The sequence below is a fragment of the Pleurodeles waltl genome, chromosome 7 (assembly GCF_031143425.1).
Source record: "Pleurodeles waltl isolate 20211129_DDA chromosome 7, aPleWal1.hap1.20221129, whole genome shotgun sequence".
Taxonomy (NCBI): Eukaryota; Metazoa; Chordata; class Amphibia; order Caudata; family Salamandridae; genus Pleurodeles; species Pleurodeles waltl.
Genome location: NC_090446.1, coordinates 160,675,282 through 160,703,237, shown reverse-complemented (window position 1 = coordinate 160,703,237; position 27,956 = coordinate 160,675,282). Strand labels below are relative to the sequence as shown.

The 27,956-nt window shown below is 45.3% G+C and overlaps 1 protein-coding gene across 2 annotated transcripts in view; it reads right to left on the bottom strand.

Moving 5' to 3' along the window:
* PREX1 (phosphatidylinositol-3,4,5-trisphosphate dependent Rac exchange factor 1) overlaps positions 1–27,956 on the bottom strand; it is a 718,002-nt gene that overhangs the window by 315,245 nt on the left and 374,801 nt on the right. For both annotated transcript variants that reach the window (XM_069243446.1, XM_069243447.1), the window contains exon 7: positions 3,257–3,418. In XM_069243446.1, coding sequence (XP_069099547.1) covers positions 3,257–3,418 — 162 coding nt within the window. The remainder of the gene's footprint in view (positions 1–3,256; positions 3,419–27,956) is intronic.

The window sequence follows — 27,956 nt, the reverse complement described above, 5'->3', positions numbered from 1 at the left end:
ATATTCAGATGTGCAGAGCATAATATGCTATTTATTAACATTTGTGAAGGAGTGGAGGGGCATCATGTCCTCCTCAATGCTTTGCCCTCATAAGTCTTGGCCGTCGCCCACACTAAACAATGAGAGAGAGGGAGAAAGATACAAAGTGTGATTGAGATCAAATGTGCCTCACCTATCTGGAACAATGGGTGTTTAACTACTTCTTTTGATCTGTACATTTTTAGTGTGCTTTTAGCTTAATTTGCCAACCCAAAATATATCACAGCTGGAGGGCTCTGGTCTTATGCCAGATGTCAAGAACATTTATTTAGTACAAAAATAAATACGAATAACACCAGGAACATGTTTGAAAAAGAGAAAGGGAGTGAGCGGAAGGGATGTACCCAAGAGCTTACAAGCACATGATCATGATCCCTGAAAAGAGGTCTTCCTTCTACGAAGCCGCAGTTGGCAGCACGTCCTGTGATCTTTAGCCTGTCACATGCACCGCAATCCCTCATCTGTTTCCTCATAAAATGTGTCCACTGACTGCCAAAATACATACTTTGGCCCCAAAATAGGAATATGGGGGCCTTATCAAAGTAAATATTCTGGAGATCCGTCTTCCAATTACCTTATTGGAGAGGAAAATGAATTCCTGAGTTGAGAAGTTCATCTGCAGTACAACAAATCACACAGAGAAGAAATAAAACAAAACAAGCAATCCGTAGTAGCAAGAAGAGGGTCAAGAGAGAAAGCCAACATTACATACGAGGAAATGCAACGCTCTAGATTTTTTTAATAATCACTTGACTTAATATCTTAATTTTATGAGCAACGTTGGAAAAAAGAAATAACCTGCAATACTTTTCAATTCGCGTAACCACAGGACCAAAAGCAATAAAAAGAAAAACTAAAAATAAATAACCAAATACATAAAATAAAATGCTGTGCTCTGCACTCTGCATGGCCTACGAAAACCTGCCAAAGCCTATGACTTCAGCTTCAATATGAATCTTTTCATTCTAGCATCTCCAATCTAACAACACATTGCAAAACTTTAACATAGTAACACTTTCTCTTTGAAAACGTCTCACGAACCCTCATCGAATAGGGTCTGCACAACTTCATATTGTGACCAGCTATATCTTCATATTACTAGATAAACTAAAAAAAACAAATAAGCACATACCACAGCACCAAAGGTATTTTGTGTTTCCTAGTCATTCATAAAATTATGACTTTCCAAAAACTGCTTCAGTTAAAATTCCCATTTTAACACATGGTGACCTGATTAATGTGCAAAATTCAAACCGGAGTCCAATAATCCAGGCTAGGGAATAACCACGTAGTCTTCAACATTTAACAATCTGATGAAAAGTGTGGAAGGTGGAAGCCTGGAACCAAACCAATACACAAAAATGCTTAAGGGGTTAAAGAGCTCTGAGCAGGGTATGATGACCGGTAATTGTGCTATCATGGAATATCAAATGAAATCAGTAGCAAGCTTCTTGTACTTCAATTGATGGTACAATATTCCTCCAAGCAGTAGTGTCTGAACACTTTCTCAATACCAGAATATTGCACCATGGTTTCATTATCACATTACATACCAGCTTTATGTTGATAATGTCTATTCATATGCAGTGTCTGTGCACAATGGACCATTGCCCCATAATTTAAAGAGGTTAGGGATCCACTTCTTGGTGTTAATTGGGGTTTTCAGACCCTTATTGACCATAATGTTCTCATTAATAAAGAAATTCAGCTCACAGTCCCCTTGGAACTTTTTTTATGAGAAAACACCACAATTTATCAATATATGTAAGTTTTAGTATATTCACAGTCACTCACAAGAGAAAACCAGCAAAAATCTCACCATCTCGGATATCCTATGCAATACTACATGGCAGGCCACCAGCAAGCCAAAAAACTAGCAGTCCAACACGGATAAATTCATATATCAAGCCTTCAAAGTTCTATACTCTGAATACCTGAAAAACCTTCAACCTCTCATATCAGTGTCACACTATCAATCCTACAACTCAGAAGGTAACTAAAACCCACCTCTTCAAGAAGTACCTTATTAACGCTGAATGACCAATCTAGTTCCTCCCTCCTAATTGTGTACACTATCTTGCATAGGGTTAGTCCCCTAAGCTGTAGAGAGCTTGTTTGTTTCCAAGCTAGGCTCACACATTTGAAATATACAAAAACCTATACAAATATATTAAATATGAATTGTCCCTCAAAAATATCCCCTAAAAGAAGATGTTCTATGAGCAATAAGCCACCAAACGAGATTTCCATTATTGTGCCACTGTGCTTTTCAAACCTCCTTCACTTTAATACATTGTGACCAGAATTATTTCTACCACAATCAGTGACTTTACCTGGTTGCCAAAAAGAAAAGAAAAAATCAGGGTCTAAAACCTAACTAGAGAATAAGTCCATTTTGTGGTTTGCATTTAAATAATTAGTTTTAGCATGACATGATTGCTTAGCCTACAGATTTAGTGTACACTGGGGGTGCAAGAAAACGCTCTGCTTTTACAAATTAAAAATACTGAAAAGATAGCCAAGTTATCATTTGTTACTCGGCAACATTCACAAATTGCTTATTAAGATTAGAATGCCACTGTGGTCACCACATTCATTTTCACATACTAAAAGTATTTCCTGACAATTGCTAAAAACCTTACTTAAAACGTATCACAGTGAGGGTGTAATCTTTGTGCCTTTAGACAGCCAGTGATAGGAATTGAGAAAACATAACCTAACATGAGCTTATATAATAGAAAAGATACGAAGGGAAATACTTGTGCTGTAATGCATGTGATTATCAAACGTAGTCTAACACCCTTTTCTTTCAGTGAATAAATGTGTAACTGTCACTGATGAGTCATTCTGTTACAAAAAGAGACTGTGAAGGATGGGTAAAATAATGACCTGTACAATACAATGCCAAAAAAGAAGCATGGTAATGAGTGCCATGTAACAGTAATGAATCATTGTCCGTTCAAGTATACTACAAAGGTTTATTAATCATACGAATTCAAACAGTCTTACACTGGATAGCATCCCAAACAACTAAGAAAATTGCAAGACTGGGTGTTATCCTGTTTCTTTTCAATGCATTAATCTGAAGAGCATTTGCATTTAGATTTAAAGTGATTACATCGGCCTATTACGCTGATCAACCTTAGGTGTGATAAATAATGGTGGAGTTCAATCTCAGCCACTAGAGCATTGTCTAATATGTGGAACGCACACCTACCTCCCATCCTTCAATGTGAGACTGCAACTGCTCCAAAGCTTCCAGCTTTTCCATCTGCCTTTTAGTCTCATTTATGTTGGTACACACAGTCTTCATTGCTAGTAATGCATTCTGAACTGCTTGACTATCCGGGTGCCTGGAGGGCGTTCTCTTTGCCAGTTCCTCAAAAACATGAAAAAATGACATTTAATTACTAAAAAGAAAAAAAGACACGTAATTACCTTTCAATTAACACGATGCCATTGATTTGATTATGCACTTAAGTTTCAAGTGATTTCATTTCCATGGGGGCTACAGACAATGAGTATCCTTAATCCCATGATTACTCACAGGAGATAGATAGCCACAGAAATACAATTGTGTGGTAAATGGTCAAATACCGGAGTCAGTCCTAACAATGCCACTTTAATAGCAACACAAGCAGGAGAAGCTAACGGAATATAACTATTTAATCATGATTGTGTACTGTCAAATTTACAAAGGGGTGCAACTTAACGACAACGGTTATAGGGAAATTTATCACAAAAATAGTTGTGATATAGAAGAACCTCCTCCAAACGCAATATATTTTTTTTTAAAAAGACGTGCTCGTGTCCCCTCGTTATCTTCTCTTCCTATTATTTTTTTTTGCTACATTAGCATTCGGACACTATAGCAGTCATCCTCTTATTAATTTATGCATCAATTGCTCTTACCTTTCTTTTAAGATTTGATGTGTATGTCCTAAAGTTTCAGAAAGGACTACAGAGTCTCCTCTTCCACTCATGCTATGGCCTCCTTACACCAGCCTAGATATTAGGTATCAGCCATATCTGCAAATGTATCAGACTGGCCTCATCATAAATGGGGCCGCACCAGAAATTGTTTTCCTTTAAAATTTATAAAACAGAGAGTGAACTCAAGTATCATAATTTGCAGTGCACCCCGTTGTTGCCCATGGCCCTCAGCTGCATCCAGTTTGAGCTTTGATGTCAGAAAGTGTAATGTTTCATGTCTTCCTCATTTTGTTGCTTGCCCCTTTCCACTCCAAGATAGCAGCAATGTGATGTGAAGCATTTCACCAAAACCTAACTAAATGGTTAATAAAACAACACTATTTTCTCTCCCTGTCTGCTTCTCCTGGTCTAAATTGGCGGGAGCCACCAGCTTTCCTTTCACTCATCTTAAAATAGGTTACTTTAAAGAAAATATATCCGTTTCTAAATGTATTTTGTTCAGCTGTTTTTAAGCTGTTCGACTCTGTACTAACAACCACAGATTAGAATAAGAAACCAAGGATTATCAATTACGACCATTCACCCTGGAAACAACCACGATTAGAAAATGTCCACACTAATAGTGGTTATCGCACAGCCTGATAGTGATTAATGCAGGATTCCAGTCTTCAGAACAGGGTGAAACACATGCTCCCTTAATCAGCATAAAAGGCAAGGCTCAAGGAGGAGTCAGAAAAGGGTAGAATTTTAAGACATTTCTCTATTACAAATAGCACACTCAAAGTGTTTTAAGATAATTTCATATGGTTGAGCTGCAGAGTTGAACTACTGCCCTCTACTATGCCAGGACTCATTGTTTAGACAGGACATTGCAACGTTTATGAGAGGACAGCATGGTAGCTTTCTATATAGTGCAAGGGTGACATAACCCTTTGGTGCTTTGGATGTTCTTTTTCTTTGGGCCGATTAAACATTGTGATCGTTGAACACCATCACCTAGTTCTGGTTGATAAGCACATATTCAATCTATCATACTGTAAAGACACTATGGGGGGTCAATATGAGCCTGGCGGTCACACTTGGCCACCAGACTCGAGGTGGCGGTCGGACTGCCGTCAATGCAGCGGTCCAAGCACCACAATATGAGCACAGCGGTCGTGCGCTTTCAGACCTCCAGCTACGCCAGTATTAGAGATCCCGTCGGTCTGCTGGTTGTGGCAGTCCTCATCCACCAGGGCAGCAATGCAAGCAGAGCTGCCCTGGGGATTAAGACCTCGTTCCCTGCCAGCGATTTCAAGGCTGGCGGTGAACAGATGCAGGGGACTACTGCACTGCCCATGCACCTGGCATGGGCAGTGCAGGGGTCCCCCTGGCCAGCACTCTTGCAATGATCACTGTCTGATTTGCAGATAGTGAACACTGGGAGGGTGCTGACGCACCATGCATCCTACAGTATTGCCGACTGTTCGATTGCGAGACAATGCTGTAGGCTGTTTCCCACTAGGCCCGAGGGCGAAAACTCAGGTTTCGGCCTTCTGACCTAGCGGGTAACTCTTAATGGGTCCGGATGGGAGGTAGCCACTATGGTGGCAACCTCCTCGTCGGAAGTTCGGCGCACAGCCTAACCCTCTGGCAAACTCATAATAATGCCCTATGTGTTTAGATATGTGTTCTTTTCCTGCTTTCTTTGTATATAATTAGGGAGGGGGAAGCAGTGACTGGGACAAAGAGGCTTTGAGCACAAAGGCTATCCACTAGAATCTAAACCTGCATCTTTTGAGAAGCGGGGAAGGGATTTCAAGGGACAATATTCTTGTCCAGCATCAATTTCAAATACAGACCCTGTGAATATGAATTAATTAATTCCTGCAAAGTACTTAAACTGAAACTGTTATGTATTGTTCATAAACTCAGCAATGATGAGATGTTTGTCAGTTTATCATTTATTGTTACATATGTGCACATCTGGAGTATTTAAGCTCGCTACTATCGCTACTACTCAGACATTACTCATTCCTTAGTATGAGAAAGTGACAAGGTAACCATAACCCACTAGTTGTTCCATCTGATTTTTTCCATTTTCCATGATTCTCTTACTTGAACTTCTTCTTGGTTATTTCGAGAACTATACAACTACTATAGCAGTTGATTACTATTTATTAGTCAATTATTTTCCACATCGGGCATATTGAATGTGATCTAATATTGGCTTCTGACTTGTGATATTCAACAAATAAGCACTTATGGTATTGTTAATGCTTGTTGTGGAAAAAAAAAAAAAATTGTTTGGTGCATTTTTGTTGACTTTACCAACCACATCTGACTGTACATAGAGGAGTTAACAGGGGGTCTATATGGATTCAGTAAGCGTGTATGATCCATGGTGACTTTCAGGCATGATAACCCATTTACATTGACCAATTCATGACTTATGTACAACCGTAGGGGTGCTAAATATACTTACTCAACTGTTCCACTACACTGTAAGCATTGTGTCTCTGGGAAAAGAGGCTTAATAGACACTTTGAGATCATATTTAACAAACAATATGTCATGTCTGAGCATCAACTCTCTAGAGACTTCCAGGCTAGTTAGAACTACCAAGGTTACAACTTTGTGAAGAACTCGCTCAAGAATACTGAATCACTAATCTGGACACATGACCTCGATACCAAGATATTTTTGCCTTCATGTCAGTCTGGCATTGATTAACACTACTGCTGCTCCATGAAGGAATATCATTGTGTATGTGATTAACACAAAATGTGATAAAATGATTCTGAAATAGAAAACATGAGTCAGAAAAAGTTCATTTAATACTGGGTTCAACAACATTCAATAGCCATCAGGGATTCTTGGGTAGGCCTTAATGTGTTATTTGCTTGAAAAGGATTAGAAATTGAGTTTTCTATTGGATTTAAAGTTTAAAAAAAGTAACTGAACAATTTGATTAGTAGATGTAGGTCCATAAGGATTTGTTGGAAAATACCCAAAAAGCGAATCCTACTTCACATGTTTCTATGACAATCTGCATTTTACTAGCAAACCAAGTTAATTTAACGTCATGCCAAAAGGCTTAAACGTTTGGCTAAAAGGACTACGACAGTGAACAGTTCTAAATCTCATGATGTACTTTGGTAGACCATAATGTATCAGTTCTTTGTAATAAAGATCGAATGCACTGCATAAACGAGGATCAGTGCCCACTTGAATTACCTCTCAATGTAGTGTCAAATTATGTATCTATCATGATTAAAGGCTAGTATAAGCCAAATTATGCAGCACTTTCAGCATTTAAAGGCAAGTTATGAGGCTAATCCAGTGGCATTATCATCTAGTTGTTCTGTCATGATAACACACTGAATCAAAATGGATTCCAATGCTATGAAGACATATGTTAATGAAACTAAAACACACACTTTCTGCAGATCCTATTCAAATAATGATTTTGGATTGGATGGAAGAACAAGAACACAATTTTATCCACCCTGTACTTTCTGCCTTGAAAAATGAAATAGATTGTGTAAAGTAGATTAAGCTGCATTCAGGAAATAAGCCTAGATTCACACATTTCTTAAGCATCTCAGGTGTGTTCCAAAACTAAACATCAGTTTTAGGTTTATGATGCAAGTGCAGTAAGCCCCATTTAAGTACCTCTTTCCATTAAGAGAAAATCAATACACCAATATAATACTCGTCATACTTATCATACAGATGTAGCACTATGAACTATGAGGATTCTAGACACTTGTAGGAACCTGGGATCTAGTTGAACAAGCAACCCTCACACACACTTTTTTGTCTGGGTTTTGATGCCACTATGCCTCTACTATGGTTTTGTCGATTCTTAGACATAGTATGTGAACCAGGAAGCCATATTAAATACATGTGCTGGACACTGGTCAATACGAGTTCCCCAGCTACACAATAGCTTCACTGAACAAAGGGATGTTTGGTATCACACATCTCATATTAATAAACACTTGCTGAATTCAGTGATGGATTTATTAATACATGTGCCCAGAGGGCACTTTAGAGGTCCCCCTGAAAATGTACCCGACTTTTAGTGTGTTGACTGACTGGTCTAACCCAGCACTGCCACCGTAGACAGATGTCTGACCTCCTGAGGTGAAAGACAACACTCTTGGAGGTCAGGAACATGTAGCCAAAGGAAATCTAAGAGGTGCCCCCGAAAACTTACCAACTACTGGTGTGCTGACTAACTGGTTTCCACCAGCCTGCCACCAACAAATGAGTTTCTGACCCCACTTCCCTCAAGGGTAAGAGCCTTTGCTCTCGGACAGTCAGGAACAAAGCCTGCTCTGGCAAGGATGACCTGCAAATCTGCATTCCAATTTTTACTTGCAGTCTGGACACACCTCTAGGGTGACCAGCCTAAAGTGAGCACACCCTTAGAAATTCCATCTTAGCTGTGGTGGAATTAGGAATTCTGGGAAAGGGTGATGCCCACTCCCCAAAGGAAGTAAGTAGCCCACTGACTACTACCCCTCACTCTCCTTAAATTGAGAATTTAGGAGACCCCCTGATACCAGGACCTCAGATGTCGACGAACACAAACAAAGGATTGGACAGAAGAAGACTGCTGACTAAGGAGCATGACTGACTTGGCGCCACCCTTGCCATCTGCACCTGATCCTCGAGGCCAAACAAACTCATCCTGCCACTGTGAAGACTCCAAGAAACCCAGAGAGATGCAAGTGCTTCAGTAATAGCAAGAATAATCTACCTTAGAGCAGAGGAGCTGCTTCCCTGCATCTACAGGCACCGCTTGTCAAGTCCAGTACTTTGCCCCATTGGCCATCAGGCCCTTCAAGGGTTCAATGAGCCAAGAGAAGGCTGTTGAGAGTCCATGATACAGTTCCACCACTTCAACAAAGTCCCGGGTCTCTAGCTCCTTCGAGGAAATCAGAATCAACAAGGCCACTCAGGAGAGTGGCCCCATTGCCTGTTTCCCCCCTCACCAGGTCACCAAGACCCAAAGCAAGTTCCTGACCACCTCAAAGCACCTCGGCACCTGAGCCCCACAGCCTGAGGCCAAGCGAGTCAACGGTACCCACAGGGTCCTGAGACCCTCTGGAGCTGAGCCCATCCTTGGGTTTGGCCAGACTGGATTTCCAGAACCCGCCTGCAGCCTCTTTCTACAGACCCCCTCCAACTGTGAGTAACTTCAGGACTGGCCCAACGCCAAACACCACCATTGCAACCGAGCCCCACAGCCTGAGGAAAAGTGGACCAACGGTGTCCCGAAGTGCCAGAGGACCTCAGGGGTCGAGACTCCCTTTGGGTTCCCCTGACTGCCATTCCAGTATTAGCTTGCAGCAACTTCCCGACCGGACCGTTTCCCATTAATGTGAATGGAACATCCAATGCTGTAATACCCAGATGCCCCAGAGTCTCCCGAGGAGACCTGTTGGTCTGGCATTGGACCCTGCCCTATAATCACTTTAAGTCCTGAAGAACAGTCCAAATGCAGTACATGTTCCCCCCTAGGACAGCATTACTGCAACCAAAAACTGCAGTGTCAACTTTTTAAAAATGTAAATATTCATAGCTCAAAAAGTACATACCGGATTCTGATGCTCTTGGTATCAAAATATATATAAAAGTCTGTTATTTTTATAAATTGGTGGTGGATAGCTTTATTGAGTATATGTCTCACTTACTGTCTGTGTGTCGCTTATATACTTAGCAGTACCCTCTGGTATGCCTAACTACTCGCCCACACTACCACAAAAGAGAGCATTTGGGGTGTTCATTTGTGCCTCTGTAATTCCTCTGGGGTTTGCCCGGACTCTTTACATAGTGTACCTCTTTTTGGTATGGCAGTTGGGCTGTTTTTTAATTCACTCAAGACAGTCACACAAAGGAAGCTGAGGTGTTTCTGGCATTTCCTGATGGGTCTTCCTGAGCTAGAGTGGAGGGAGGAGCAGACACTTGCACCCAAATACGGCTGTGCCACTCCTCACACAAAACTGTCTCTAACCTATTAAGAGTGTCTGGGGCCAAGGCAGGAAATGCTGGGTCTTGTGCACTACAAAGACTTCTTTTTGAAGGCTGCATACTACAAAGGCTGAAATTGGTATAAGTACTGGACATCTGACCCCACAAAGTTAGAATCCTTCTGGACTGAGAACATTTTGCCAGGAAGAAGAACTGGATGGTGTAGGAGGGACTGCCACTCTGCCTGTTGCTTTGCTGTGCTGGCCTGCTGCTTGCTGCTTCTGTCTTGGTAGTGAAAGGACTGGACTTTGCTTTGTATTGAGCTTGCCTCCTCAGTCTCAGAGACATCAAAGACTTCATATGCCAGCACCTGAGCTCTCTTTCTGAGAGTCCTGACTTGCCAAGTGGTGCCAAATCTAGTCCTTGTGGCCTTGGGAATGAGTTCTGGTGCAACCAAGTATAAACAAGCACATCGACCGTCACCACTGTCCGACTCCGCTCTGCTGCCTGCACCATAGCTATGATTCCCGCTGAATGCAACGCCTGTGACCGACACCGCAGGACCAATGCCACCGCAGAACCAACGCCAGCACTGCACCTCTGAAGTCCCACCATAGCATGAGTCCTGGGTATCATGTCACCACCATCCGTGACACCCGACTTCATTGCTGCACCTGTGGCCCCCTGGAGTGATTGCGACACCATAAAGTCGACTCCTCATGTCTTGACCTGCTAAACTGATCAACCCCGCCGGATTGTAAGGAACCAACGCCTCGCCACTGATGCCGCATCACCTCCCCTACAACTGTAAGGAACTGATGCCTCACCTCCCCAGTAGCAGTAAGAAACCGACGTGGCCCAGGCTTCAGCTTTGCCTCAACTCCCTGCAACTTTTTTGTTCCCTCGTTTTCCAAGGTACTGTGCTTGGGGTTCATGAAAGTCAATGACCATCCCATAATCCCTCGCGAGTAGCATCAGACTGTTGCAAATGACTCCGTTAGACAGCCCCGGTTGCGGATATTGTGATTCTAAGCACTTTACTAAGATCTAATCTTTGAAAATTCATGTGTTTGTTGGATTTTTGTTGCTTTCGTCTTTTTTACTCAGATACATATGGGGTATGTGTGGGTGGGTGTGTGTGTGTGTGTGTGTGTGTGTGTGTGTGTGTGTGTTTTCATGCTAAGCTACCAAGGGGATGAACAGGGGTTATCTTAGCTGTGTGACTTCCTTACCCTGACTAGAGTGAGGATCCCTACTTGGACAAGGTGCAAACCACTACCAACTACAGACCCCATTTCTAACAGTAAGCCATCAGTTTAAGAGAGTGATGAAAAATCACAGTTGCAAAGTGATGCTCCAGTTGCCCTGCCTATAAATGTACTTGTGATTATTACATGCGCTAGGATAGTTCATCTGAACTACAGTTTGAGAATTCTAAAATATTTGGGCACCTAGGTTTTATGGTCAATAAGTGTCAAATCTGTCATATAGCGCTGAACTGGGTTTGGCTCATGTCTGCATCAGATGACTTTGTAAATAATGGCTGCTTTTCCCCCTGAAGCAAACTCCATGGGAATATTGTTTGACCCTCTATTGGAGATCAATGCCACTGATTTCACCCAGGCATCCAGCACAGAGCCAGACACTAAGCAGAACCCGGAAGCTATGTGTTATTCCTATTTGGAGGTTTGAGACCTTGCGGACCTGGTTAAGGGTTGCCATCCTTACCCAACTTCTGGCAGACGTGATTCTGGGACTGTGGTTAGTACCTCAAGAGGGAAGAGAGACCAGGTAGTCTGAGATGCGTACACAAGCTGTGCAGTCGCATGCTGAACAAAGAATAACATGTATGACGCAGAGACTGCTATGGCCACCTGTTCACTGGCCTGCAAAGGCACAGTGTGCGCAAGGGCATCCCAACCTCTCAATCACAGGTTGGTGTCAAGGAAGCTCAGAGAGCAGAATGAGGCCAGCTATGAGACATACATCTGGTTCCAGCTACAAAAAACTTAAAGAGATAGTGCACCTGTATTGTTAATTGCAGTTCGTAGTATAAAAGCACCTTGACAACCCAATTTAGGAAATACCAGATTCATCATGGCACTGGCCTTCAATCCGTTATTAAGTTATTCAAACACTAGCTTTCCTTTCAAACACTTTCCTTTATACATGGCAGAACTGACTTAGACCCAACTGGCATATTTAATTTACTTCTACATCCCTAGGGAAGTGATACTACATGTACATAGGCCCTGTAAATTAATTTTAACTAGTGGGTCTGCAGCACTTATCGTGCCACCCACTTAAGTAGGCCTTTAAACAAGTCTCAGGCTTGTCACTGCATCGTATGTGTGCAGTTTTAAATTGACATGTCAACTGGGCAAAATAAACCTTTTGCCAGATCCACCTTTCCTTTTTAATACGTATAAGTCACTCCTGGGGTAGGCCCTGGACAGCCCAGAGGGCAGGGTGCAGTTTATTTAAAAAGTTGAACATTTACCTTTAAGCTTTACCTGTCCTGGTAGTAAAAACCTTTTAAATCACTGTTTTACTATTGCAAGACCTAGCTCTCCCACAGGATAAAATTGGAGTTACCTTATTACATTGAATAAGCTGTGCTTTCCTAATGGGAACACATAATCAGTTCATCTCCTTGGATTTGTAATTAAAAATCCTCTCTTGTGGAGAAGGTGGATTTTAAATTCCTATTTTGAAAATGCCACTTATAGAAAGTTGACATTTCCCCCGTCTTAGCCATTTAGTGCCTGCATCCTGTGTCTGGGTCACATGCCTCAGTGTAGCTGACAGTAGGACTTTGTGACTTCCTCCTAGTCAGCCATATACAACAGAGGGATGGTTCTGACTGGATGGGCCCTCAATGTCAGGACGGGAGGGCAGAGCTGGACACAGCCCTGATTTCACTTAAATAGGCTCTGTCCTGCCTCCACAGAAAGAGCTGAATACACCCTGTAGTTAGTCTGGAGCCAGAGCAGGGAAGCAGAAAGGCTGTGGACGTCAAACCCTCTAGAAGCTTCTTCCACTTCAGGAAGACCCAGATATAAATATTAGAAACAGATACCAACTCTTCAGTACACTTCTGGACCTTTGGATACTCTACCAGGAAGGAGGACTGCTGTGCTGCTGAAAGAACTGCCACTATGCTGGGGTGCTACTCTGAAGGACTGCTGCACTGATGTGCTGACCTGCTGCCCCCTTGCGAGGGTGGGAAGGGCTGGACCTGCATCACTTGAACCCAGTACCCAGTAACTCCAAGGTCTAGTTTGCTGACCTCCTGTCTACAGCATAAGGACAAAAGGCTCAAACAACCTTGACCTCAGCACCTGGACTATGCCACCTGTGAATTCTACCCTGCCAAGTGGTGGCACTCCAGTCCCAGCCCCTTGTAGGTGGCCTGAAGGTTCTCTGCAAGCCTGTCAACCCAGCAGAACCAGCGCATCTCCTCAGCTGGGTGGTAAAATTCGGAGCAGAACCAATGCATTGCATCTGCTGCAAAGGCTTCCTCAAAGCGGAGACTCCGCTTTGATCACACAACCTGCATCAGAACCGCAGCCTTGTGAAGCTTTCTTGACGCAGGTCCTTGCACCACAATTTTCTCGGCGACTGCAGCCTCAATGACGATGCAGGTTCTCAAATCACAGCCTAGAAACTCTTTAGAACCGACATATCACCTCAGCTGCACGACGCATCCCTAATGCGGAACCTCACAATGTTCTGAAACAAGGTACTCTTGTTCAGCACACCTAACTAGGTCCCTACTCACACTTCATCATGGTTGGCCTGAACTTGTGATTTTGTCCCGATCTGGCGTGACCACAAATCCACAATAGGCACTTTGTGCTATTTAGTACTATTTTCCCTGAAATCTTTCAGACTGCACAACTCTGGTTCTACTGGTTGGATTCTTGTCATTTTAGTCCTGTTTTATTCATTTAAATCTACTCTATTTTTCTGGTGTGTTTTCACTGAGAATGTCAACTAATGGACTAAAAACGTTTTCTACAGCTAATGACATGCTTACCATTGGTGTCTTGCCTTACTTAGTGCTGGACACTTGCAGGCAGGCATGCATCTGGAGCTTTGGCTGTTGCAGATTCCCTAAAAGCTGCTCTCCACCCTGGTCCAATGTACGCGGCACCACAGGCAGGAATAGAATTTTCTGCTATGAAGACAGCAGAGGTCCCAGCAGAAAACATGTTTCTGATCGTTCTTTTTCTTGTATGACTTACTTAATGGCCAACACAGCGTGTCTGGGCTCTGTGTATCAAGGATGGAGCAAATCGCTACTTTTGATTTCCTTGTAGGCACAAACATGCCGTTTTATAGTTGCCAGGTTCCTTCTCCTGTGGGTGCCATATTGCTGAGGGCTCAGGCCCTCTTTTCAGTGATTTTATGATTTCCACTTTCTCCTATTTTGCCCTAAAGATTATTTACCTGTACTGCTCTCTCCGCTGGGGAGCCTGGGGTCAGAGTAAGGGGTTGCTGGACCCCTGTTTGTTTTTATTTTTCACCTACTCATTTTTGACATCCTTGCGCTGCAAAGAGCCTGACTCAGGACGTGCCCCGTACACACCCCTCTATGATGAGCTACTTAATGATGAACACAGTGCGTCCATGCAGCAGGTGCACTGCTGGTGGGGCGGAGGCATGCCAAAGGCAAGTCTGAATGTGCCTATCTGTGCCTGGACCACAGCCAGCACCCATTCCCCTCAGTTTGGCTTCTCAGGTCCAGACTCGTAAGTCATATTCCAGAGAGGAGTTGCTTGCTCTCAAACACTTTGGACTGCCCCATGTTGAATCCTATATTTGCAATAAATTCCTCCCATACGCTCTGCCAGCTACATAAAGGTAAGTTCATTAAAAGGAACGTACAAGCTGATGTCAGACCTGACAATTAGGCACAAAATACTTTAGGTAATGACATGACCCCCAAAAGCTCAAAAACGTCTGCCCTCTCAATTAACTCAAGGTCCTTGGTCAAGTCCCATTTTGAGTTTGCAGATTTCTTTGGCTCACACCAGTTCGACTCAGCCTTCGTTACAGAAACCTGGGCAGACCATACATCAGGCCTAAACATGGTGACAGCTCTACCTTCTTGGTTACGCTATCTATGATTAGATAGAAGATGTAAAAAAGGGTGGAGGACTAGACGCCATATATAAAGGTACTTTTGCAGCTATTTTTTCGCCACCCTCATCTAACACAGATCTAGCTAAAAATCAGTCTCCTTTTAAACTGATTTCACGGTGCTAGGTGATTTTAATTTACATTTAGAAAATACTCTAGATAAAGATACAGAACCTTTGGTAGACACACTGTCATGTCTTGGCCTCTCTTAGATAGTGGCTGATCCCTTGACGGGATATTCACCAACAATCCCTGTATCATTAGTTCGTCCACCCTTACATTAACTTTGGCTGCTCACAGGGCCATAATTTATTAAATTATGATTCCTTCCAAAGACCCACACACTAAATCTTTTTGCAACTCACGTTTCTCTTGCATGGCACAAAATTCAGGCCTCTGAATTTAATTCTCTACAAGAAACTGCACTACCAGTTTTTACCAGTGATTTAGATCAGCTGTCTTTGAATTACTCTGCCTGGCTAAAATTAGCAGTCCACACGCTTGCACTCCCTAAAACCAGATCGGCGATAGAAGTAAACCATCAGCACCCTGGTTTAATGAGAACCTACGAGCCCTTACACTAGGCTGTTGAAGGCAGGAATGAATAAGGAGGAAGGACTATACCATCTTAGAAAAAGAAAACTACAAACATAAAACATAATATTGCAGAGTACAAGAACCAGTCCTTGAAACTAAAAACAATCCAGAACAGCAAGCAAACTGAATTGTCCAAACACCAAAAATTCCACCAAATAACTTTTTTAAGACTGTAACCAAGCTTAGTTCTAAACCCACTAGTAAGTCGGCAGAATGTAGTCAGGTTTTCTGCAACTCCCTTGGCAACTTCTTTCTCAAGAAAGCTGAGGACATATGTAACAAGCTCTCCACAAGCAATTCTAATAGTCCTCTTATTAAAAGCATTACATCGAAAGTCCCAGCGGAACAGCGTTTAAAGGAATTTGCACATCTCACTACAGATCATGTAAAACAGGCCATTATTACCACCACATCAGGTTCTCCTCTCGATCCCTGCCCGCCTGAGGTTGTTCAATTGGCACCAGTCACTGTCCAATTTCTTTACCTCTATTTTTGATCTTATGTGTAGTTCAGGCTCGTTCCCTAAGCCCTGGAAATCAGCTTCCATTCCCCTTTTACTTGAAAAAGTGAACCATAATCCTTTAGATCCTAATAACTATCAGCCCATTTCCCATCTTCCCTTTTCAGCTAAAATTGTGGAGAGGGCATGAACCAACAACTTGCATCTTTCATCAAAAGTAACAACTTACTGGGTCATACCCAGTTTGGCTTCAGAACTGGCCACAGTACTGAAATGGCGCTAAATGTGGCCACCGAAGAGATCAGATCAACTTTAGATAAGGGCAATAGAGCAGCCCTCACCTTACTTAATCTGTCTGCGGCCTTCAACATGGTCAATCATGACCTTCTGGTTGACCGGTTACACAATCTTGGGATCAAAGGTACAGCTCCGTCTTTGCTTTGCTACTTTCTCTCAGAGTGTGTTCAAAACTGTGTTTCAGCTATGATTCGTTCTCCCTGCCTTGTGGAGTTCCTCAGGGTTCTTCACTGAGCCCAACCCTTTTTAACCTTTATGTTACTACCTTCTCTAGTTTAAGTCCGTTTGGTTTTCATTGGTATCCTATGCTGATGACACTTAGCATTGTTTCACTCTATAACAACAATCATAACTCGGGGGTGGCTTTCCAGAACTGCATGTCTCCAATCAGCAATTGGATGAAGGACAACTGTTTAAAGTTGAACTCTTCAAAGACGGAGGTTTTTCTATTACTGAACAATGTTTCTTTCTAGTCTTCCTCCTGGTGGCCGAAAGATCTTGGTGCTCTTCCCACTCCCACAAAGAAGGTAAAAAATCTTGGCATCATAATGGATGAGAAACTTACCTTTAGAAACCAAGTGAACGCGATTATCTCTTCTTCCTTTCATATGTTTAAAATCATTGAGAAAATAGTTCATTTTATACCTTTCGACTTAAGGAGGACAGTTCTCACTGAGCTAATTTTGGCCAAATTAGATTACTGTAATGGCCTATATCAGAATTTGCAAAAACAATCCCACGGTATAAATTGCAAATCTTGCAAAATTCTGCAGCCTAGATGCAATTTTATATTGCTAGATCCCAATCTGCTGCCTTGGTCCTTAATAAATGCCACTGACTTCCTGTTAAGCCACGCATCACTTTAAGGTGTTATGCATTGCATTCAGGGCCCTGCACGGCTTCTGCCCTGCCTATCTGCGGGAAAGATTCAAGTGGTATTCTTTCAACAGAACTCTTCGCTCTTGCTCTGCCAACAAGCGCCTTTTAAGCACTCCTTCTTGGGAGGTATAAGCTTTGTTAGGTGGACAGCTCTAAAGTGGGGCAGCCTCCATGTGAAACTAAAATCTGCTACTTCACTATTGGCATTTAGAAAAATGCTAAAAACTTGGTTATTCAGCATCTAGTTTAGTTCGGTTCAAGCATATTTTAGCTTAATTCACATCCTTGTTCACTTACAGCCCTAAGACGCCTCCGGGCAATCGAGCGCTTTTGAAGTTTTATATTCATCATTATGACACCATAAGCATTTTAATACAAAACAACGGCGCCTAGACATATGAATGCAACTGCATTACCACCAAATGGTTATTTATTCCAAACAATAATCATGAAAATGTTGCTTTATAAAAAATATGGTATAACAAGGACGTGGGTTTGAGTGAAAAAATGTGCTTTGTGCTCTTCCATCACGCACCCTTACCTATATTGTTGATTAACCAAGAACAGGCCATGCTATTCTTGTTTTTAGATATACACTTTGATAACCATTGTCACATATGTGTATGACCGAAGTCAGAGCATCAAGCATGTTTTTCCCAATCACACCCACTGCAACGTTATACAATGTTTTTATGAAGAAATAACTTGGCAACAAGTATCAAGGAGATTGACTAGCCCCCAAAATGTAGTGGTTTTACTACCTCCCATATTTACAGTTTCTTGACAGCAATGCACTCCTAATATTGAGGACAGGACATCTCACACTTTTTGGAGAATGTCCTCACCCACCCAAATCTAGAAAAGGCCTTTGTCTTATTCCACCTGCTGAGTCATCGCTGACCTCAAGATATGGGTTAACATAAGTGCTCATGATGAGGAGAGGTGTTCAACACAAGAAGCTGATGCCTACTGGTGCTTTAAAGGGTTCCACCATGCTCTACATCCATCTGCATTTACCCTGCTCTTGGATGGGGAACAAGAAGATTGTGCCAATGGGAATATGTCTGTTTTCTCTTTCATGCTGGATGGCACTGGGCCCGACAACAATAACCAAGGAAATAGCAACAGGTGGTTATAAACTTTTACTGACTTCACTCAAGCAGAGTCTGAATTGAAGTAGCAAAGAAAAACAAAAGTCTTCCAATACCATGTTCCAGATGGACCACAATCCTATACTATGCAGTATTTCAACACTTTAATCAACAAGTTCACTAAGTGAAAGAATATCATATCATACCTAAACAACTGGAAGGAACATGTCACAAGAACCCCGATACTGTCTCTGCAGAAGTGTCTGACGCACCAATCACCCTCAAATAAAATATTTCACCACGTCCCTCATCTAGTCCAGTGTATTAGAAGACTCACCACACACCATTCAATCAGCAGCGTACCATTAAGTTCTCCTTTTAGACAGTCCCCTCATAACAGCAGTAGCTGAAATTACACACACCACGAATGAAGCAGCCTGAAGTAAAGGATGGGATTATACAACTCTTTTGATAAAAACCAGAGGAGACTTAACACATCAACCACCTAGCGCACTGTAGGAACCATTGTTAGGTTATACATCACGCAGCAGCCCTCAGCATAGACTTCCAACATATCAGCCAAGCAGTGTCCTGCAGCAATAGGTATTATGGTTTGCCGCAAGTATAAATAGTGGCAAAGGCCGTCAACAACAAAGCTCGCCAAAATGGCCTCTTCTACTACAATGTAATTTACTTAGCTCAGTTGTACAATTACATTTACAAAATCAATTAACCTCTGTTTCCTATAATAGACTACAAGTCCACAGAACTGCTTTTCAAGAGGTGTAAAATAACCTACAATTAATTGTGAGTTCTTAAAATGTATTACATACTATTACAAGCAGACATGTAGCTTCCTGGTATTTCACAGGAGATGAAACCTTGCCTAAATCAGACCACATCCTCAATGTATTTTGTTCATTTATTCATTATTTCTTATTTAGCACGCTTAACTCTGAGGTATGAGTCTGCTGTTCATGGAGTAGGGCAAGGCATGCTTCAAGTTACATTGAACTGGATGGAAGAGAAACGATTTAACAAATGAAAAGATGCTTCCAGGTAAAGTTCAGTTAGGCTGGCTCTAGAATGGGTCATGGGGCGAGAAGGGAGGGGGAAAGCACCGAAGCTGGGAGTAGAACAAGGATGCAGCCATGGTGAAGTAGTAAGAATCACGAATTGAAAATAAGGTTTTGAGAGTACAGTGAAAGGGCAAGGCGTGAGTAAAGAAGCAGTCTAAAGTTAATGGAGGTAGAAGAAAAGATGAAAGAGGAAGAAATGTAAAAGCAATGGTGATTCACATGGGGGAAAGGTCGTAAGAGATCCTGTCCTGTTTTGGATAAGGATAATTGGTTTCAAATCAAATCAAATCATTAACATTTATAAAGCGCGCTACTCACCCGTGCGGGTCTCAAGGCGCTAGGGGAAAGAGGGGGTTACTGCTGCTCGAAAAGCCAGGTCTTTAGGAGTCTCCGGAAAGCGGAGTGGTCCTGGGTGGTCCTGAGGCTGGTGGGGAGGGAGTTCCAGGTCCTGGCGCCAGGAAGGAGAAAGATCTCCCACCCGCCGTGGAGCGGCGGATGCGAGGGACGGAAGTGAGTGCTAGGCCAGAGGAACGGAGGAGGCGGGTGGGGACGTAGAAGCTGAGGCATCGGTTGAGGTATTCCGGTCCCTTGTCGTGGAGGGCTTTGTGTGCGTGGGTGAGAAGTCGAAAGGTGATCCTTTTGCTGACTGGGGGCCAATGCAGGTGTCTCAGGTGTGCGGAGATGTGGCTGTTGCGGGGTACGTCGAGGATGAGGCGGGCCGAAGCGTTTTGAATGCGTTGCAGGCGATTTTGGAGTTTGGCTGTGGTTCCAGCGTAGAGGGTGTTGCCGTAGTCCAGGCGGCTCGTGACGAGGGCGTGGGTCACGGTTTTTCTAGTGTCGGCAGGGATCCAGCGGAAGATCTTGCGGAGCATGCGGAGGGTGAGGAAGCAGGCGGAGGACACGGCGTTGACTTGCTTGGTCATGGTGAGAAGAGGGTCCAAGATGAAGCCGAGGTTGCGGGCGTGGTCTGCGGGGGCCAGTGCGGTGCCGAGGGCCGTGGGCCACCAGGAGTCGTCCCAGGCGGACGGGGTGTTGCCGAGGATGAGGACTTCAGTTTTTTCAGAGTTCAGCTTTAGGCGGCTGAGCCTCATCCAATCTGCGACGTCCTTCATACCCTCTTGTAGGTTGGTCTTGGCGCTGGCGGGGTCCTTAGTGAGGGAGAGTATAAGTTGGGTGTCGTAGGCGTAGGAGGTGATGATGATGTCGTGCTTGCGTACGATGTTGGCGAGGGGGCTCATGTAGACATTGAAGAGTGTCGGGCTGAGTGATGAGCCTTGGGGTACGCCGCAGATGATCTCGGTGGGTACTGAGCGAAACGGAGGGAGGTAAACTCTTTGGGAACGGTTTGAGAGGAAGGAGGCGATCCAGTCCAGGGCCTGGCCTTGGATCCCGGTGGAGCAGAGGCGGGTGATTAGGGTGCGGTGACAGACGGTGTCGAAGGTAGCCGAAAGGTCGAGGAGAATGAGGGTGACTGTTTCACCGTTGTCCATCAGGGTTCTGATGTCGTCTGTGACTGAGATGAGGGCGGGTTCCGTGCTGTGGTTGGTTCGGAATCCGGTTTGTGAAGAGTCGAGCAGGTTGTTGTATTCCAGGAAGGTGGTCAGCTGTTTGTTGACGGTCTTCTCTATTACCATGGCTGGGAAAGGCAGGAGAGAGATGGGGCGGAAGTTTTTCAGGTCGCTCGGGTCAGCCGTAGGTTTCTTTAGTAGGGCGTTGACTTCGGCGTGTTTCCAGCATTCGGGGAAGGTAGCAGAAGAAAAAGAAGAGTTGATGACGGCCTGGAGGTGCGGGGCGATGATGTCGTCAGCTTTGTTAAAGATGAAGTGAGGGCAGGGGTCCGAAGGGGCGCCGGAGTGGATAGAGTTCATGGTGGATTTGGTTTCTTCAGTGTTGATGTGGGTCCAGTTGTTGAGGGTGATGGTCGGGGGTGCGGGTTCGGTGGTGTTTGGTTGGGTCTGGTGTCCGAAGCTGTCGTGGAGGTCGCTGATCTTGCGGTGGAAGTAGGTGGCGAGGGATTCGCACAAATCCTGTGAGGGCGTGACGGCGTTGGGGTTGGAGAACTCCTTGACGATGCTGAAGAGTTCTCTGCTGTTGTGGTTGTTTTTGTCCAGTCTGTCGGTGAAAAAGTTCCTTTTAGCAGCGCGGATCAGGTGGTGGTGTTCGCGGGTAGCGTTCTTGAGGGCGGTCATGTTGTCAGCGGTGTGGTCCTTGCGCCAGGCCTTCTCGAGAGCGCGACAAGTTTTCTTTGATTCTTTGAGGGTGTCAGAGAACCAGAGAGGTTTTTTGGTGTTGGTCTGTCGATGCGTGCGTTTGAGGGGAGCAAGGTTGTCTGCGCAGTTGGAGATCCAGTTTGTGAGGCTGAGGGCTGCGTCGTTGAGGTCGGTGGTGAGGGTGGGTTGGTTGGCGGCGAGTGCGGAGAAGAGTTGCTCTTCGGGGATCTTGTTCCACTGTCGACGAGGGATGGGTTGAGTGCGGTGGTGGCGGGTCTCGCGTCGGAATGTGAAGTGGACACAGCTGTGGTCGGTCCAGTGTAGAGCGGAGGTGTGGCTGAAGAAGATGTGTTTGCTGGCGGAGAAGATAGGGTCGAGCGTGTGTCCGGCGATGTGGGTGGCGGTGTTCACCAGTTGTTTGAGGCCGAGGTTGGCGAGGTTGTCGAGCAGGGTGGTGGTGTTGGGGTCGTTGTTTTGTTCCAGATGAAAGTTGAGGTCGCCTAGGAGGATGTAGTCCGGTGAGGCGAGGGCGTGCGGGGAGATGAAGTCGGCGATGGCGTCGCTGAATGGGGCGTGCGGTCCGGGAGGACATAGATGAGGGATCCTCTGAGGGTGGTCCTCGGGTCGGTGCGAATCTGAAAATGCAGGTGTTCAGCGACGAGAGGGGTGTCTTCGGTGGAGGTGGTGACGCTGATGGAGTCTTTGAAGACGATGGCGATACCTCCTCCTACTTGGTTGGTGCGGTCTTTTCTGGAGATCTTGTAGCCTTCGGGGATGGCAGTGGCGATGTCTGGAGCAGAGGAGGCGTTCATCCAGGTCTCCGTGATGAAGGCGACGTCCGGGGCTGTGGAGTCCAGGAGGTCCCAGAGTTCAACGGCGTGCTTGTGGACGGAACGAGCGTTGACCAGGATGCACTTGAGGTGGTTGATGGCGCGTGGGCTTGTGGTTGTGGTAGTTGCGTGGTGGAAGATGCGTTTGCAGGAGTTGCAGGCGAAGGGTCCATGGGTGCGTTTGGGGTGAGCTTGGAAGCAGGTGTTGGAGCGTCCTGGGTTGAGGGCGTGGAGGGTGGTGGGGTAGTAGCGGATCAGCGGGTCTTGGGAGAGCTGGGGACCAGGGGTCGTGGCGCTGGGCGCGGGCCAGGCGCGGACGGGCGCAGACGGGCGCGCAGCGGCCGCCATATGAGGTAGGAGGGGTCAGCTGGGGGGTGGGGGCGTGCAGGAGGTCGCGGCGGGAAAGTGCGAGAGAGGGGGGACAGGTAGAGTGAGAAGAGCTGGGGGAGGGGGGTTTAAGGGTGGAGGGGGGTGAGTGTTAGGAGGTTTAGGAGATTAGGGAGAAAGATAGGAGTAGGGTTGTGAAGATAGGGGAGGGGGGTTGTAGAGGTGGGTGAGGGTGAGAGGTAGAGTGAGAGGATAGGAAGATAGGTAATAGAGGTGGTGGCGGGAAGGGGGGAGAGATAGAGAAATAGATAGAGAAAATCGATAGATAGCGAAATAGATAGATAGAGAAATAGATAGATAGAGAGATAGGTAGATAGATAGGAGGAGGTGGAGAGTGAGGGAGTTAGATAGTGGGATAGAGAGATAGAGAGATAGGTAGATAGGAGGAGTGAGGGAGGTAGATAGCGAACGGGTTCAATAGGGGTGATAGAGAGGGGGGAGGTGAGTGAGGGAGGGGGATGAGGCAGGAGCAGGAGGGCAGGCGCGGGGAGAAGAAGACGGAGGAGGCAGAAGAGCCGAAGGCAGAAGACAGCAGAGCAGAAGAACAGAAGAACAGAAGAACGGAAGAACGGAAGAACGGAAGAACGGAAGAACGGAAGACCGGAAGACCGGAAGAAAGGAAGACCGGAAGAACAGGAGACCAGAAGAACACAGAAGAACACAGAAGAAGATACAGAAAACGAAGGACAGAAGGCAGAAGACCACAGAAGAAGATGAGGAAGAAGAGAAGAAGAGAGAAGACGGGGAAAAGAAGAGTACAGAAGAAGACTACAGACGAGAAGCGAGGAGGAAGAACAGAGAAGAAGAAAAGAAGAAAAGAAGCAGGAGAGAGGGTGAGTAGCGCGGGGCAGAGCGAGGGGCTGGGAGGTGGGGGGTACTTACTGTGAGGTGGGTCTCAGGAACTCAGGAACCTGGAGGAGCTGGAGGAGCGGCAGGGGGAGCGACCTACCCTTGGGTCAAGGGTCGCTACCACTGTCGCGCAGCGGCCGCCATATGAGGTAGGGGGGGGGGGGAGGGGTCAGCTGGGGGCGAATGGGAGCTGGGGTGCGGGGCGTGCAGGAGGTCGCAGCGGGAAAGCGCGAGGGAGGGGGGACAGGTAGAGTGAGAAGAGCTGGGGGAGGGGGGTTTAAGGGTGGAGGGGGGTGGGGGGTGAGTGTTAGAAGGTTTAGGAGATTAGGGAGAAAGATAGGAGTAGGGTTGTGAAGATAGGGGAGGGGGGTTGTAGAGGTGGGTGAGGGTGAGAGGATAGGAAGATAGGTAATAGAGGGAAGGGGGGAGAGATAGAGAAATAGATAGAGAAAATCGATAGAGAAATAGATAGATGGAGAAATAGATAGATAGAGAGATAGGTAGGTAGATAGGAGGAGGTGGAGAGTGAGGGAGTAAGATAGTGGGATAGAGAGATAGGTAGATAGGAGGAGTGAGGGAGGTAGATAGCGAACGGGTTAGATAGGGGCGATAGAGAGGGGGGAGGCGAGTGAGGGAGGGGGATGAGGCAGGAGCAGGAGGGCAGGCGCGGGGAGAAGAAGACGGAGGAGGCAGAAGAGCCGAAGGCAGAAGACCGGAAGAGCGGAAGAACGGAAGAGCGGAAGAGCGGAAGAGCGGAAGAACGGAAGAGCGGAAGAGCGGAAGAACAGAAGAGCGGAAGAACAGAAGAGCGGAAGAACAGAAGAGCGGAAGAACAGAAGAGCGGAAGAACAGAAGAGCGGAAGAACAGAAGAGCGGAAGAACAGAAGAGCGGAAGAACAGAAGAGCGGAAGAACAGAAGAGCGGAAGAACAGAAGAGCGGAAGAACAGAAGAGCGGAAGACCGGAAGAACAGGAGACCAGAAGAACAGGAGACCAGAAGAACAGGAGACCAGAAGAACAGGAGACCAGAAAAACAGGAGACCAGAAGAACACAGAAGAACACAGAAGAAGATACAGAAAACGAAGAACAGAAGGCAGAAGACCACAGAAGAAGATGAGGAAGAAGAGAAGAAGAGAGAAGACCGGGAAAAGAAGAGTACAGAAGAAGATTACAGACGAGGAGCGAGGAGGAAGAACAGAGAAGAAGAAAAGAAGCAGGAGCAGGAGAGAGGGTGAGTAGCGCGGGGCAGAGCGAGGGGCTGGGAGGTGGGGGGTACTTACTGTGAGGTGGGTCTCAGGAACTCAGGAACCTGGAGGAGCTGGAGGAGCTGCAGCGGCAGGGGGAGCGACCTACCCTTGGGTCAAGGGTCGCTACCACTGTCGCGCAGCGGCCGCCATATGAGGTAGGAGGGGGGGAGGGGTCAGCTGGGGGTGAATGGGAGCTGGGGGGCGGGGCGTGCAGGAGGTCGCAGCGGGAAAGCGCGAGGGAGGGGGGACAGGTAGAGTGAGAAGAGCTGGGGGAGGGGGGTTTAAGGGTGGAGGGGGGTGAGTGTTAGAAGGTTTAGGAGATTAGGGAGAAAGATAGGAGTAGGGTTGTGAAGATAGGGGAGGGGGGGTTGTAGAGGTGGGTGAGGGTGAGAGGTAGAGTGAGAGGATAGGAAGATAGGTAATAGAGGGGGTGGCGGGAAGGGGGGGAGAGATAGAGAAATAGATAGTGAAAATCAATAGATAGAGAAATAGATAGAGAAATAGATAGATAGAGAGATAGATAGGATAGATAGGTAGATAGGAGGAGGTGGAGAGTGAGGGAGTTAGATAGAGAGATAGATAGATAGGTAGATAGGAGGAGTGAGGAAGGTAGATAGCGAACGGGTTAGATAGGGGTGATAGAGAGGGGGGAGGCGAGTGAGGGAGGGGGATGAGGCAGGAGGGCAGGCGCGGGGAGAAGAAGACGGAGGAGGCAGAAGAGCCAAAGGCAGAAGATAGAAGACAGAAGAGCAGAAGACCAGAAGAACGGAAGAACGGAAGAACGGAAGAACGGAAGAACGGAAGAACAGAAGAACAGAAGAACAGAAGAACAGAAGAACAGAAGAACAGAAGAACAGAAGAACAGAAGACCGGAAGAACAGAAGACAGGAAGACCAGAAGAACACAGAAGAACACAGAAGAACACAGAAGAACACAGAAGAACACAGAAGAACACAGAAGAAGATACAGAAAACGAAGAACAGAAGGCAGAAGACCACAGAAGAAGATGAGGAAGAAGAGAAGAAGAGAGAAGACGGGGAAAAGAAGAGTACAGAAGAAGATTACAGACGAGGAGCGAGGAGGAAGAACAAAGAAGAAAAGAAGAAAAGAAGCAGGAGCAGGAGAGAGGGTGAGTAGCGCGGGGCAGAGCGAGGATCTGGGAGGTGGGGGGTACTTACTGTGAGGTGGGTCTCAGGAACTCAGGAACCTAGAGGAGCTGGAGGAGCTGCAGCGGCAGGGGGAGCGACCTACCCTGGTCGCTGGTTTCAACAATTAAAGGTTTTGTTTTTGTTTTTCAACATAACATGAACTGGGATTCAGACTGTCAAAGTTTCGTCACCAGTGGGGAACAAATTGGTAGGCTAGCTCCTGAAAAACAATTCTGTTGACAATGAGCAGCCCTTTGCCAGATCTTTCATAAATAATCATAGACAAGTACGATTGCTCAGGCATTTTTATTCTTGTTGTAAAACAAAACAACAGACAATAACAAAAATGTCAGCAAAACCCAAAGGGAATTAGAAAAATATAAAGAAAATGAATGTAAAAAAAATGGAATCAGAGTGTAGAATCAATAACCATTTGCAATTTTCTAATATCGGGTGTGAGGAGATGGTACGAGCTTCTCTTTGAATGAGGTCCCCGGCACTTATGTTTTTTTTTTTAACAAATTAGGCACTTGGTGTTGCAAAGCGCGTAAAAACATGTTCCCGCTGCAAAACCCTAGTGAAGCCTGCTTCACTAACAAGTATCATAGGCAGATTGGCGCACCAATAAACATTTATGGAACTAAATGGGACCCCCTGCACGGCAGGCACTGCACTGCACTGCACTGCAGGGGCCTATAATCCCGCGGCACCATGTTACCCAAACACACTGTGCGAGCACGCCTTCGTAATTCTGAGAACTGAAAATAAGACTTCAAAGAAAAAGTGTGGGCACGTGGTCGAAGGGAGTGTCGAGCAAAAGAAATGCAGGGTCGAGTTAGGTTGGGCTAGACCTCAATCGCATGCTTCCTGAAAAAACACATGTAGGAAAAAATAAACAGAACGAATAAATGTTTTAGTTACAAAATGCAAAAACTAAACGTACCATACACAAAGCAAGCTGTAGAGTTATTCAGCAGAATGATACAGGCGCCATGTTTGGTCAATTAGTGCGCGCGGCAGTCTCATCTTCAGTAGGTTAAGTGAAAGACACTACAGTCCAGTCATGTTTACCGAGAAAATTAAAACAAGGCTCACAAGCCACCGTGTGTTTTTTTCAAGTCATCTGAATAATATTGGAGTTTCAAAGCATACTAGTGCATTTTATTTTCCATCAAACACAGCTGTGGCCAGTAAAGAAATCCAGATCTGCATGCAAACAGGAAACCTAAACACAAGGAATGTGTTTGGTAGGGTGCCGAACCAACCACTTCGTTGAATTTATGTTTGCTGTGAATTAATTATGTGACTCGAATTCATGACGGAAATTCTGCCGTCTGCGTGGCCTGTTCTGGTGGTGCTTGTGAGCTGTAGAAAGGGGGTTGGATATACATTGCTTAAGTACACATCAGAGCCAGGGTTGGTGGGCCAGTACTTTACTATGCCAGTACTTTTGTTTTTCAATTCTTCATCCTTAATCTAGTTTTTCAATCATCAGATTTGTGTTTTTCAGCTGTGACTTTTGGTAACAGTAATCCAAGGTCAACAGTGCCTTTCCTTTGCAACAATGAGATTGGTGTTTTCACGTGATGTGCATTCAACCTTATCAGTACTTACAACACCTAGAGAAACCATTTGCCTGCAAGGAAGTATCCAAGATGTTGTATTACAATTTATACAAGAAGGATGAGGCATGTCTGCACTTACACAGGGCGCTTTTCCAGGTCCCTACAATCCCACCACGATAATCATGCCAGTACTTAATGGGGCCAAACCAACATGAAGTTTGTGAAGTGTGGTCTTGGCT